General features: G+C 43.0%; 2 protein-coding genes and 1 long non-coding RNA gene across 8 annotated transcripts in view; 2 read left to right on the top strand and 1 right to left on the bottom strand.

The window, feature by feature from the left end:
- LOC139989700 (uncharacterized) overlaps positions 1-1,174 on the top strand; it is a 185,053-nt gene extending 183,879 nt beyond the window's left edge. Inside the window, exon 4 of the long non-coding RNA XR_011800383.1 lies at positions 324-1,174. This is a non-coding gene — a long non-coding RNA (uncharacterized lncRNA). The remainder of the gene's footprint in view (positions 1-323) is intronic.
- The window catches only part of LOC139989699 (uncharacterized), a 112,479-nt gene extending 100,469 nt beyond the window's left edge, over positions 1-12,010 (bottom strand). The window contains exons 1-2 of one of the 3 annotated variants that reach the window (XM_074111860.1): positions 11,877-12,010; positions 10,222-10,397 (exon numbers count right to left, since the gene is read on the bottom strand). In XM_074111860.1, coding sequence (XP_073967961.1) covers positions 10,222-10,397; positions 11,877-11,924 — 224 coding nt within the window. In that variant the 5' untranslated portion in view covers positions 11,925-12,010. Of the gene's footprint in view, positions 1-10,221; positions 10,398-10,720; positions 11,470-11,876 lie in introns of those variants that run through there. The other 2 variants (XM_074111861.1, XM_074111859.1) reach the window with 2 other exon arrangements.
- The window catches only part of Mamo (zinc finger protein 628-like), a 103,250-nt gene continuing 100,521 nt past the window's right edge, over positions 11,344-14,072 (top strand). For 2 of the 4 annotated variants that reach the window (XM_072008197.1, XM_072008201.1), the window contains exon 1: positions 11,344-11,449. The gene's annotated coding sequence lies outside the window, so the exon portion shown is untranslated. Of the gene's footprint in view, positions 11,450-12,474; positions 13,191-14,072 lie in introns of those variants that run through there. The other 2 variants (XM_072008199.1, XM_072008200.2) reach the window with 2 other exon arrangements.

Genomic DNA, 14,072 nt, shown 5'->3' with positions numbered 1-14,072 from the left:
CATAGTTTCTTCTAAATTACATTTGGAAGTCTGGGTAATTAACTCCGTTTAAACATCTACCTCAGATTCCCCAATTAAAACAACTATACTCTCGAAACAATTACACCGTTCCGAACGAAACACGTAAAGCAGCGATTCAAACTATAATGCTTATTATTACGATGCATCGTTATACACAAGCTTCTGATAATTCGATAAAAAAAAAAAAAAGAAATAAGAAAGAAGTACACAAAGGAAGGAGGAGACGATGCGAAATGATGTAGTTGTCGAGGCTCGTGTAAAGGGCAGCATTTTCACCGCTGACTTTCATAAATTTTTTCCAGCCGTGTCTTGGAAAAACAGATCCGAAGGTGGGCCTGAATCGTCGAGCCTGTGAGAGACTGACAAGAATTATTAGTGGGTGAAGGTAGCCAGTAGCTGAGCCGAGGATCAATACTAGGCAGACGTCCGTGCAGTGTGGTGGAGTGCACTTCTCCTACACAGCTCTAGGCTAGGCTAGAGCTAGGAAAGGCTGGGATGGAGGTTGGGTAAGGTTAGATCGTGAGATGTCTACGTAGACTCCGGTCCCCATAAACTAACTCGACTCGACGATGCAGCCACCACCATTGGGCTTCTACTTGGAAAAAAAGTATATTCTCTTCTCTTTTGTGCTCTTCGAGATACGTCCTCTTACGAGGATTACGCGTGTCGAAATTAATTTTAATGAACTATCAACGTCTTCATTTTTGTGAGAAAATATTATATGAAATCTGATCTGACGTATAGATACATAGGAACATTGAATTGGTAAAATCAAGTTGCTGTCAACGTATAATTCTTTGTTCGGGTGCCGCTCTTGGTTCTTTAAGAAGCGTAGAATATCAAACGTTATACACGTTAAAGTATAAATTTTACAAATAATCGTACAATGAACACTTGTAATATATACTGATACTATTAGTGACCTAACTTCTAATTTGCAAAATTGGGAAAGCTATCTGTGCAACACAAGTGCACAATTTACTGTAACTTCGATATTCGCTGATCTTATTACCCATTTGTCAAATTATAATGCAAGGGTGCGCAAGATACACGCTAAAAACGTCCTTCTTTTAATATTTTTGTTGATCTGCGCGAAGAAATACATACATCCATTAAACTGCAAATTTTTTCCATTTCTGTGTATATAACTCGAACCGTGGAATAAAAACGTCCAACCTTCTCTTCTCGATTTCCTTTTCAACATGCAACTCTTCTTTCATTCTTTCCTCGTGCTACACAACTGGCAAGTACAAAGAAAATCGAACAGACTGATTAGCCGCTGGTACCTAACGAACCTAACAGACAGAGATTGAAAACTCGAAGCGAGAAAGAAATCACCTGCGCGCCTATGCGTCTTAATCCGTAACCATTACTCGCGCAGATTCAATTATTTTTAGACGCATGCGAAAGGAGACGTGACCTGATGCATCTTCCTGCGCGTGAATCCGCGCCGCGTGATCGCGAGACCGAAACTAACGCGTCGCTTTCCGTACCACGATTTTCCCCTTTTGTTCACGTTCTTTTCCAATTAGCGAGCGTACGATTTTTTTTTTAATTCGCGAGATGGGCCGCTGACAGACCCGTGTAAACTTTAAAACGGCTCGAAAGCGCGGGCAAATTGGCCTTTCAACATTCGACAATGCGTTGCGGTGCGACTGGTCGCGCGCACTCAAACATTACGATTTAACTCGCCGCGTTACGTCGCCGATCGCGCCATGAAAATTTAACCATTCGCTGTGTCGTGAAACATCAACGCTGTACCAGGCCGAATCCAAGTCGATCGTGTTTGTAATTAATCGTTTGGACGAACGAAGACTATCCAAGATAAGAAAGTACACAGATACGTGTTAGGAGTAGAGATAATTTTGGGCTTTCAATTCTGTGCTGTATTTTATTGAGTCGTTTTCGTGTCTGTATATGTTTCATTAAATTTAGGTATAGTATCGCTGTCTAATGTCACGATTTAATTTTAAAAATTACGAATTGCACAGGAATCCCGATATAATCGAAAAAGTAACTGTGAAAAGAACGGTTAATTAAACGTATATTTTATTTTTTTACAATTTACTACGAAAAAGACTGGAGAAGGTCGTCAAGTATTATGGAGATTTCACATCTTCGCATTTAAAAAGTGGGAAATACGGATTTTCTATATCTAATGGATAAAATCTCGACGATAAAGTAAGAATGATTATTTTCGAAATTGTTTATTCTCAATTCATTCATTTGTCAAACTTCTACCATCTAAAAACTTAAAATCCGACAGCTGCAAGAACTATCGAAATATCGAATCAGAATGGTCAGAAAATGGAAAGAAAGTCATCGATATCCTTTATATTTTTATATTTCAATATTGTTCTTATTTTAACGAATCAAGAAGATTCACAATGGTATATGATTATATTTAATATGGAATTGAAATAAGAAATCTCGCACAACAACGAGTCTTTCTGTATATTTTTCTCGGATTTGAGACATTTGTTAATTTTAGAAAAAAACGCGTCAACTGAAAGTGCAGATCAGATTTGTGCACAGCTGCGCGCAAAGTACGAAACTAAAAGCAGAGAATCCTCTCCTACATCTGGTTTATGTACATATGTAAGTTGAAGAAAAAGAATCGCAGAAAAGAAACAAAGATTAAAAAGAAGTCGTCGGATCGTGGCTGGCGTATTTTACGATCTTGGCCGGATATATATGCATGCACAAACGTACATACACGTATACTTAACCAGGAAGTAAAAATAATCTCGCGGAACGTAGTGCAAGAAGTTGTGAAAACTAGTTAAACCGCCCCAAGGTCGAGACCGTGAAACTCGTCCAATTCACGGTGCAATTCTGCGCACACATCCTTCGCTCGGATATGACAGGCTGCAAGATACAGTTCAGCTTATGCAATGCCTGCTCGTAACTATGTAAAGCTATCAAAATCTACGATTTCATCGACATCGTAATTTTTTTAAACATTTTCCAATGCGTGATTGCGATTCACGGTCGTTATATTTTTTTTCCATCTACTCTTTTATTGTAGCAACGTTTTTTATCCTATGAATGTAGTTGAAATGATAATCGTATTTAAAACATATTCTATTCAGACTTTATAATTATTATGTAGACGCTAAATATGTACAAAGCGTCTAAATGATTTATCGATATAATTACGTAACGCACTCAACTCACGCTTTAAGATATCTAATAGCGTTCTTTGAATTATTTTTGATTGAACTCTTTTTTTTTACTATTTTCAGATTGAGACATAAAAAATTGTAAAATTGTAGCAACATGTACTTAATTTCCCTACCATGTCAAATCGAAAGCAAACGATGCAATCGGTGAACCACGAATCTGCAATCGATAGGCGGTAAAAAACCGCGATATGGTTGGAAACGTGGTATTGCTCGCCAGTGGACTGGCTGAGCGTATAACAGCTGCTACAATAAACGATATACACATACTGACACACGAGGTAACGGAGAAAGGAAGGTAAATCAGAAATCATCTCGTAAGCGGGGCAGACAACGTCGTTGGGTTTTCGCGGACACGCGAGGGTGCGCGTCAAATGGTAGGAGGGTACGAGCGGCTGCGTAGTCGGACGCACCCACACACAGGCGCGAATACTGATGATCATTCACGCCACTGACCTACTCTGTGCGGAGCGCTTAGCCCTCCAACGTGAGTGGGAAAGAAAGGGTGACCGGTGGGAGGAAGACAGCCACAAAATGACAAGAGGGTGAAACGAGAGGGTGAAACGAGTAGGTAAAGACGAGAGGGGAAAGAGTGAAGGAAAAAGAGGGACTAAGGGACGAAGAAAGTCGCATGGACGAGCGTGAAGAGGGAAAAAAAGGGCGGAGGGGAAGGGTGGTAGAAAAATATCCGAAGGGAGAGAAATGGTGGACTCGGTGAGGAAAAGTGGAGAAGGAAGGAAGGAAGAAAGAAAGAAAGAAAGGGAAGAAGACGAGAAGGGTGGAGAAGGAGAAACCACCAGAGTGAGAAAGAGAGAGAGAGAGAGAAAGAGAACGAGAAAGAGAGAGAGAGACAGACAGACAGAGTCTGTGTCTGGTCGACAGGTCTGGGCCTGCGTAACGACGCGTGCACGTCGGTGCAAGTACGACGATAGAGGGTTGAGAGTTGCAGCGAGTAGAAGGGTGTATCGGCGGGGTGAGAAGTGGTGGATGGAGTGGGGTTAGGTGGAGGCGAGTTGCAGGGGTGCAAGTCGACTGGTAGGTGAAGGGGCAAACGAAGGGGGAGGGCCAGGAATAGGGACGAGGGGTGGAAAGCGACCGAGGGGCGGCAGGGAACACGGAAGGCTACGATTGATCCGTGGTCGCCCTCCGTCCTCCCTATCCTCTTTCTCCCTTCTACCCTTTCATCCTACGCTGGCCCTCTTTGTCTCGTCGTCCGTCCCTCTTTCTCCCTAGCGTCACGACCTCACGAATTCATTGTGCACTTTTGCTCGTCCTTTTTCTCTCGGCAGCCATTAGCTGTCCGTTCGGCTCGCCTCTTATTAGCATAGTTGCAAATTCTATGCCACGACGCCCGGTGGTCTCCCCTTAACGCTTGATTGGAACCCCGACGCTTTGTGACGTGACAGGTACACACGTCCCTTCGAAACTAACACCGGTACCGCTTCGAAAGTATAAGCCTTTACCGCGCGTCGTTGGAAAAAGGAAATTTGGTCTTTTCACCGCCTAGGAAAACCAAGGTGACGATCGTTCGCCGCTCCACCATCGATATTTCAGAATTTACATAGCCTTGAAACCGCACGTACATACGTGACCACACGTAGGTGGCGGAATTCTTTTTAATCGATTCGAACAATGCAGAAAGATACCGCTGAACATGCCTATCGTTTATCTAAGAAAAGACCAAGCCCAATTAGAACGGCCAGGGTTCAACTTCTGGAATTCAATCGAGACAATTGGCTGTGGTTACCACACATTGTTCTGTTACATTGTTAATTTTAATGGGACTGATAGCTGTGTATTGGGGTAGTCAGGTTGGAAGATTTAATGGGTGCAGACTTGCAACGCAGATGCTTGATTCGTACGAGTTTCAGTGATCTGTTTCTCAAACGCAATTCCTTGACTAGCGATCCCTAGTTCGCACAACTTTACCTTATAAACGATATAAATTACATTCGAATAGGATATACGTCATTTTACATTCAATTTTCAATACATTTTTATTCAAGATTATTGGTATAATAAAAATTGGTTGGTAATCATCGTTAGATTACTATAAGTCGTTCTTCTTTTCTATTCGATTAAAACAGCTATAAACATTGATAATATTGTCACAGTGTTACCAGAAATAGAATTTTAAACAAATTTTCCTCGATAAGATTTTTCGAAAGATTTGTGTAAATTGGGTCAACGTGTTTTGCCACGTATTACGCTTCTACGAAATTAACGAATAGATATAATGCTATTTAAAATTTCCAAAGGCGCTTCTAATAAAATGTGTGCTTATTAAAATAGCAGCATAATTGAGAATCGTAAGCGACGATACGTAAAAAAGGAGGGAAAACAGAAAAAGAAAAATATTTCATTTAATATCGTAACCCTTCGCAGCTTTAACAGTCCATGCATCTTTGAAATCGTCTGGGAAATTAGTATTCCGTTCGGTATCCCTGATTGATGACATTGCGTTTATCGAGCGGCGTGCAGCAATGCACACAGATTATTCATCATATTAAAAAGCGTTTTCACAGGTCGCGCATTCATTCGAGTGTTACATTCCAATAAATGGAACTTAACAATCAGCCGTAGAAATTGGTACGCGCATGCTGCATGACGTATGCAGACGAGGCCAGCAACCACCGTAAACAGAATTATACAATACCGAACGTGCTACCATTAATTAGAGTAACTTTGTTGGCACGTGAGCGTGTGCGAGCGTGTTACGCGGCCGCGCTTTTATATTAATAGCGTGCGAAATGTTTTGACACCTCGACGCCGACTGCGGATTTTTAATTGAGACGTATCGCGGATCGCGTTTGTCGCCAGACGATTATAAACAATTTGGTCAACGATATAGTTCAATAAACGAGCATATCACATTCTTCGAACGAAAATTTAACTTGTCGATATATCACGAGAAATATCTCGTTTTAAGCAAATTTTTCGTGAATTATAATCGATAACATTAAAATAGGAATTATAATTAATATTATTAAAAGTTGGCGTGATAAATGGTCGAGAGAATAACCAGAACAATATCGTATTTAAATTTTAGTCGTTCGAGAAGACGGAAGATCAGATTTCAATTTTTCACAGGTTCTCGGAGAATTCATGATAATAAGTGGTGAGACACCATCGATATCAGACATAGATCACGCGATACAGGCTGGCCTGGTTCTTGCGATAGAATATTAATTGAATGGACCAATAAACGGGTCTAGCATAAAAATGAGTTATCGATTTAGAGGATAGCAGGGAAAACACGTCGACATTTCTTACGTTGTTTCAAAGGGAGCAATCAGATGATTAAACGGTTACTCTAGTAAGTGTGTTTTATACGTTAAAAATTAGTCGAATAATATAGAAACGTTCGCACTTGCGAATATTCCAACGTTTGACATTTTAAAATATCATCCACACTGTTTACTCGAGACTAGACCGTAAGATTGGATTTATGAAAAAAAAAAAAAAAAAAAAGAAATCGTCCGTCATGTGTTATCGCTAGATGAAAAATTTCCCAGCACAATGACAACCGACTGACCGATGCAAATGTCACGAGGTGCTTATTACACAATCTCAAAATGAGCATTTTTAATAGGTCATCTAAGGTCTCAGATTAATCGCCTTTTCTTTCTTTTTATCCACGTAGTAATAAAGTGATTGTGTTCGCTGTATTTGAAAGTTGTTTATTTGATTCTCCAAGAAAAAGAAACGAACACGTGCGGGTAGATACGTGAACAGATACCTGCTTAATGAGTATGTAACAGGAATAGGCGTGCACATTTTGACCCAAGGATGCTTTCATGAGATTACAGTTAACGCTTGTTTCTGCACTATTTCACGACGCCAAGCTCTAACGATCACAGTCACCACACAGTGTTGCAATTTCATTAATCAACGTTTCACAGATTTCATCGAATCACGGTATAACATAGAACTCTTTAGATCTTTCAAATATTATCAGCAACGATGCTGGAAAAATACGCTGTTGCGGTATCAATACACACGTGCAGAGAATTGTACTTTATCGGCATGATACGAGCAAAACGTTCATTAAAAACATTTCAAATAGGTCATGGATGTGCATCCTTACGATCGTTCTAGTAACCATTGCTTTTTCACAATAGCAAGTTACAAGATCTAGCTAGCGAATAGCTGACCTATTGAACGAATTACAGAAATAAATTTCCATATACGCAATTTAGTGTCTTGTAAATGTTTTAATACAGCGGAGGCAAACGAAACTGTAAAGAAAACTAGCATTTATAATACAATACATCTTTTACTATAATATATACGCTATTGTTCATAGATATTTGGACGTCTAGCGTAACTCGATAGAAAGATTGAGATTTTTATTGCATTTTCAACGTTATGATTAATTCTTTGCCTTTGGCTGTAATTGAGGTGCAACAAATGTAATACCTCGTAAATCCAGAAGTCCGTCCAAGTGCGAAAGAAGAGGACTAAGGACGATAAATAAAAATTCCATCACTCGATCTTTGTATCTGTGTGTAATGAACAGCTGACACTTCACAAAACCAATATAAACTTTTAGATTATGACGATACGCAATCTTCTACTATTTTCTTCTGTTATTTTCAGATTCTTCTTTTATTTATATTAATTCATATATTAACTATTGTTTTCATCGATGTACTAATTATATATGGTCGTCTGACATGAGATCAGAGATCGATAGTTATATACAGTTTATATATTTGCAATAATTTGGAAGTATAGAAATGCTTACGGACGCTAGTGTACGAAAGAATTTTAAGCTCGATAAAAGGATTAAACGACAAATATCGATGCACAGAGCGAATTAAAAGCAATGAAATCCGCGCAGCGGTGTCGCGTTATTGACAGAATTTCGCGAGAGAGAACTCGGCTATATCCGGAGACGTGGAAAGCGCGCGAACACCATGACGCACCATGAAAATTCAAACGACGAAACGTCCTTCTGGCCGAGCGAAACGTTTTTCTATCGATGGTACACAGGCGGCTGGTGTGTCGTGTTCCAGGCCCGTGTGAAAACCGACTTTTGTGCAGGTTCGCTGGTATCCGCGGACAATGAAACGTACTGTAGGCGGCAGGCAGGCGTTACGACGGCAAATCCGATTCACGCACTATCGACGCGTTACCTAATAGCGTATTACGTGGATGCAGATACACAAGCGACGTCACGTGCTCGACGAGGCACCTGCGCTCACGCAAAGCAAAAATAAAGGTGCGCGAGACGAAGTGTAGCAATTGCCACGGGCTGGCACACCAGCCGTCTCTCTCTCTCTCTCTCTCTCTCTCTCTCTCTCTCCCTCCCTCCCTCCTTCTCTCTCTCTCTCTCTCTCTCTTTCTCTTTCTATCTATCTATCTATCTATCTATCTATCTATCCATCTATCTATCTATCTTTCTCTCTATCTCTCTCTTTCTGTGTGGAGTTCCGTTCACGCAACGCGCAATGCGTTACCTAAGAAAGCGTAGACGCGCAATTTCAACCGATCATCCCGTCAGCTCTACCTCCGCCGCCCTCTGATGCGGTCGATCTATGAAAAACAACGTGCACGTGGACGCGCATGCAACACCGGATCGATCTGCAAACAACGCCAGACAATAATCGCGTTTATCACGCGGGAAAATACCCGGTGAGTACCGCGCGACGAGGGTCACCGTAAAAACCAGCAGCCATAATGAAGTATCAAGCCAGCTGGTTAGATGTTCTCTCTCTTCCTCCCCCTTTTTCTACCTTTTTCGGTGCAATTTCTCCGAGTGCACCGCCACCGCGTCGTTTCATCCTGTTACAGCGATACTAGACGCGCGTCGCTTTCCTGGACTAACGTCGTCGACGTGGCACGTTTGTGTTTCCTCGCGACCAGGAAAAACCACGGATAATGGGAATTATAGGAGTGCGGATGTTAAACGCGCGATTTAATTGTTGTTTGCCAAGGTTTTATAACGAAAGAAATGTTGATTGACAACTTTTGGAATTAATAAATGATATCTATTCGATTACCATCAATTTTAGAAATATTAAATTCTTAATCGAAATTGTTAGTACTTTTATCTGTAATATTCAATATCTTTATTTTTCTACTTTATTATTTGTTTGATTTCTGAATTATATTTCGAATATCGATGTCGGACATTTTTTATATTCTACAGAACACCTACGTAACGCGCGATTCTACTTGCCAGCGTGTAACGATGAAGATCGATAAAGGAAAAACTCGGGTGATTTGACGGAAATCGCAACAAAGTAATTCCATTCACACAGAGTTCTTCGCGTTGGCGTATCAAATATGCTTCGCTATAGCACGCTCATAACTCATGTTCGTGCAACGTGTACGCAGGAAGAAAGATTTGAAAAAGCCAAAGTATGCATAACTAGTTTCGAGTCTACGCAATGCATAATTTATTAATCGTTCCGAGGATGCTATACAAACTTAAAAAGTGTCGCGACAACAGTTATCTCGAGCATTTCTTCCTATGTTTAACGCTATGCGAAAAAAGCGTCGAAAATAAAAGAATTGCATCGTGATCGATCGAGAAACACCATTAAAAGAATGGCTGGGGGGGAGGGATTACGTGCGTTAACGTGCCACCGCATGGCCTTCTTTCATCGGATGAAGAAACTATTGACATTGAGGCAATTCAATTTGCACGATGGATTTGCGTTTAAACCGAGACGGCACGACTCGCCGTAAATTCCGGTTCTTACGGCGGCGATCACGAGCTATCAGCCTAGGAATAATTTATCGGCGACGATCGCATTAAAGTAGCTACAATGAAATTATTCCCCGCGGCGGTGTACTTGTGTGCAGGTCCACGTGTGCGTATATAGACGCGTGATCTCGCGAGCTGGCTCGCTAGCAAACACGCGCGCGCGCGCGCCCTCTCGAGCACGCACGCGGCTGCCGCGAGCTTTACGGATGTAGTCGACAGTCGGACGCAATTAGTATTACCTAAGAATCTATATAGCCAGACGTATCGTAACAACTATATATATTGCACGAAAAGTATACGTACTTACCTGCGCGCGTGGAGTCCGCACATCGATATAGCAACGACATTCCGCGCCACCTGGCCGAACGCGTGTTTACTTTTTCTAATTCGAAGTCGCACGTGTCGCGCGTTCGAGGTCCCCTTCGTATTCCGATATGATTCTCGTGGTATTGAGCTCCTTCCGATCCTTTCTCCGATACCTGTACAAAAAGATTGTTTCTTTTTCTTACTTTCTTTCTCTCTTCCCCCCCCCTCTCTCTCTCTCTCGCTCTCTCACTCTTTCTCTTTCTAAAGAAGAAGGACTTAAGAAAGGTTAGGAAAAATACATGGACTTTTATTCGATACGAATATGGAAAAATGAGAATTTTAGAGAGGGAGACAACGTTGCTCGATAGCCTTTGAAAGCCCGCGAAACTATCGAGCTTAACGCGAAAAGAAAAATCTGCATATAAATTTTAGGAAAGCATCCTCGACTCGATGTTGCGTAGGCGATGTAACAAAAGGAAGAGGAAGGGGAAAATACCTGTGACAAATCGGGGCAGAATTGCACGCGAATATCTGTTCCGTCTGTGCATCTCTTTATCTTTCTCTTTCTATCTTCCTCTCTCTTGTATGCACGCACACGCGCTGTCTCGCGCTATCTTACTCCAATACTGTCTCTGTCGCGCACGTAAATTCGAGCTACGCCAGTCCAAACCGTGCGAAATTTCTAATTTCGAGGTCAGACGTGCGGCAAAGTACGTCCGAAATAATTACCTTCCGTGCTGCGTAAGACGTCAATGCGTTTGATATTCTTACACGATCTCCCCTCCCACCCTTAACACGACGAACAAGAGTTTTTTTGGTCCAACGACGCCTATGGCTCTACGAATCGCGAGATCTGCGAGGGAAACGTGCGCCGTCTCTGTATGTGTGGCTGTGCGCGTGAGCGTTTCACACCTGACTACTACGCTAGTCAAGCGAGCGACCGAAACAACATTAGATATTTATTAAATAATGATATCGGCGTGAAACTTTTGCGTAAATTAGTTATATAACCGAATAGGATTTATCGTGGGCGAATTATGCTCGTGGGCGGTGCCGAATCGATTTATTTTGTCGGTAAAGTCTGCGCGGCGAACACGGTAGGTTAGTTGACCGCGGGGCCGAGCGAGCGCTGAGCTGACAGTAGGCCGGCGACGTCACAGTGGGCCGGTTGAGCCTTCCTTCGTTCGATTCAGGCAGGCTCTCTATTCATTTTACATGTAGCAAGGTAAATATTTCTATGCGAGTGTCCATTCGAATTCGTGGCTCCAAGTGCGTGCAATTGTCGGCAGCGATCTGTGATTACACGTTTCTCGTTATTTATTTCCTTTTTTTCTATTTTTTTAATTTTTTTTACGACGAAACACTTTTGCCGGGGTGTGAAAAAGAAGTTTTTTTTCCTCGTACGTGCCCGTTCCTGTTACATTTCACGGCATTGACTGCTACTGCTACTGTTGTTGTTGTTGTCGCCGCTGCTGTTTGCTGTCACGAGCGATACCCGTGGAAAAAGCAGATAGATAGATAGAGAGGGAGAGAGAGAGAGAGAGAGAGAGAGAAAAAGAGCACCGTATCAGCTACGATTTTCTTCGATTCTATCGTCCGATACGCGAAAAAGAAAAAGAATACAAACACACGGCAGGACACGGAACACGCACTTTGCACCCGCTCGCAGATCTCTCGTGCACGATCATTGGATTTCCCATCGAGAGAACGTCTCTGTCGCCCGAACAGCGCGCCCGAGACACGTGAAATCCCACGGTTGACAGTTACCCGTGGCGCGGACGCCAGTGGATCGTGAATCGTTTCTCGTAACGCATCGTAACCACGTTCGACGTTGATCGACCTTGTGCTGTTTAACTTTTGCCAAACAAATTTTTTAAAGCATTCGCGAACCGTCTATGATTCGCCAATTTCTTCGATTACTTCGACACGATCGTTGTTTGTCACTGTCATGCTACGAATCCAAAGTGTTCACCACGCACGAGATCGCGAACGCATCGTACGCGTCGATTAACACTCGTGAATCATTTAGAACGATCCGGAAACCGACTCCAAAAACGTTTTTGGCACGAGCGATAGGCTGGCCAGGAAAAATTCGTTACGCCGCGCATCGATACACGAAGACACGTGACAAGTGAATAGTGAAGTACGATAATCGATTACAGCGACAGTGTGCGATTCTAGCGATATCTCGACGATCTGTCGCAAATCTGAAAAAGTAACGTATATCCGCGATCGCGTAACGCGCCGCGAATCAATCGGAAAAGCATATCGGCGCGGTAACGGCGCGCTCAAACGCGGAGAAAAGTAAACAAAAGTTAAACGCACTCGTGAAAGCAACGTCGGTCGATCGTGTCACCGATTAAAAGCAGCATTGACGTAGAGGAAGATTCCCGTGGAATTTCGTGGCCGGGACGCGGTTCGATGCAAAGTGTCGAAGATCGTCAAGTGACGGATCGAGAGGAGTGCGTCGGCAACACACGTTACGAGACAGCGCACACGAGTAACTTGGTGAAAAACGCATGGACGACGCATCTCCTGAAATGACAACCGGAGAGACGTCAAAAGTGATAGCTTTTGAAAAGTTGGCTGGAACAGTACGTAATAAGCTTCCTAACCTAGCAAACTTTCTTACCTAACCTATACTCGACGGTGCGGCTTGGCCGCTGACAAGCGTGCGACAAGTGAGTTTTGCGTTCGATTGCGAACGAAATGTCGTGTATAAAAACCAGTCACGAACGACATGCTGGATCGGATCGAATCGAACGAGGAAAAGAACGCGAGGCAGCCCGTGGTTCGTTCGAAACGCGTCTCGATTGGTGTTGAAGCGAAAACGTGAGGCAAAGAGTGCGTGTTCCGTGAGCCGCCAACGGCGGGACGAAAATATCACACGTGCGTCGGGAGAGTAAGCCGAGATTTTTGGAAGACGACGCCAGTCAAGTGGGCGATCGGTGAGCACAGCTTTTCGGGTGAGCGACCAAATAACAAATTAAAAAAATCTCTCTGAATACCAGAGAAGGAGAAGAATCTTCGTGGGGTATCAGGTAGATGATTCTCCTCCAAACCGCGAGAATCGGACGGTTAGTCTCGCGTGTCACGCTGTCACACAAGTTTCTCTGCATCCTCGAGTCGTTTCTCTCGGACACGTCTGTTTATTGACAGCTCGAAATTCCTGTGACTCGTGCTCGCCCACGATCGGTTCAATTTTAACCGACACGCGAGACCAGTCGTCCGCTAATGATAAAGTCGATCAACATCCACTGTTAGCTTCGAAAGCTCATACGTATACGTATACACCTACGATTTCTCGTTCGTCGAGAGATCACGTTCTGTCGTTCCGTTTCTACAAGATTACTGGTAACAGTGACGAAATGCGATTTCCTCCACGTTGCGGAAAGCACCGCGAATCTTAAATCGGTAAATGATAGTCTAGTTTCTGTGAGAGAAAGAGAGAAAAGGTATTTGAGGGCGAGAGCGTGGGTGAACCTCTTTCAGTCGTACGGCCCTGCATGCTAAACAGCATAGACGTTTGACGTTTCGTGAAGGTCGCGTGCTGTAGCACTTTCCTTCTCGCACCGTCGACCGTGTCTCTATCTATCTCTCTCGCATGCACACCGTCTCTATCGCGTACTCTTTCTCTCTCCCTCTATCTGTCTCGTTGCAACCTTAACCGTCTCTCTTCTACCACGTCTTTTCCGTCGTCGTTTCTCCGTTGCCCGCGTCTATTGCGTCCATCCGTCTCGTTCTACGCACATACACGCACACGTTATATACCTACCGTTGGACGTTTAACGATCGTTACGCGTTGAAATTGTCGCGGCTCATTGCTTTCCGGGAAGTTCCGCGAATTT

Source organism: Bombus fervidus, chromosome 8 (assembly GCF_041682495.2).
Source record: "Bombus fervidus isolate BK054 chromosome 8, iyBomFerv1, whole genome shotgun sequence".
Classification (NCBI taxonomy): Eukaryota; Metazoa; Arthropoda; class Insecta; order Hymenoptera; family Apidae; genus Bombus; species Bombus fervidus.
The sequence above is the reverse complement of the archived record's forward strand: the minus strand, read 5'-3'. Positions and strand labels throughout refer to the sequence as shown.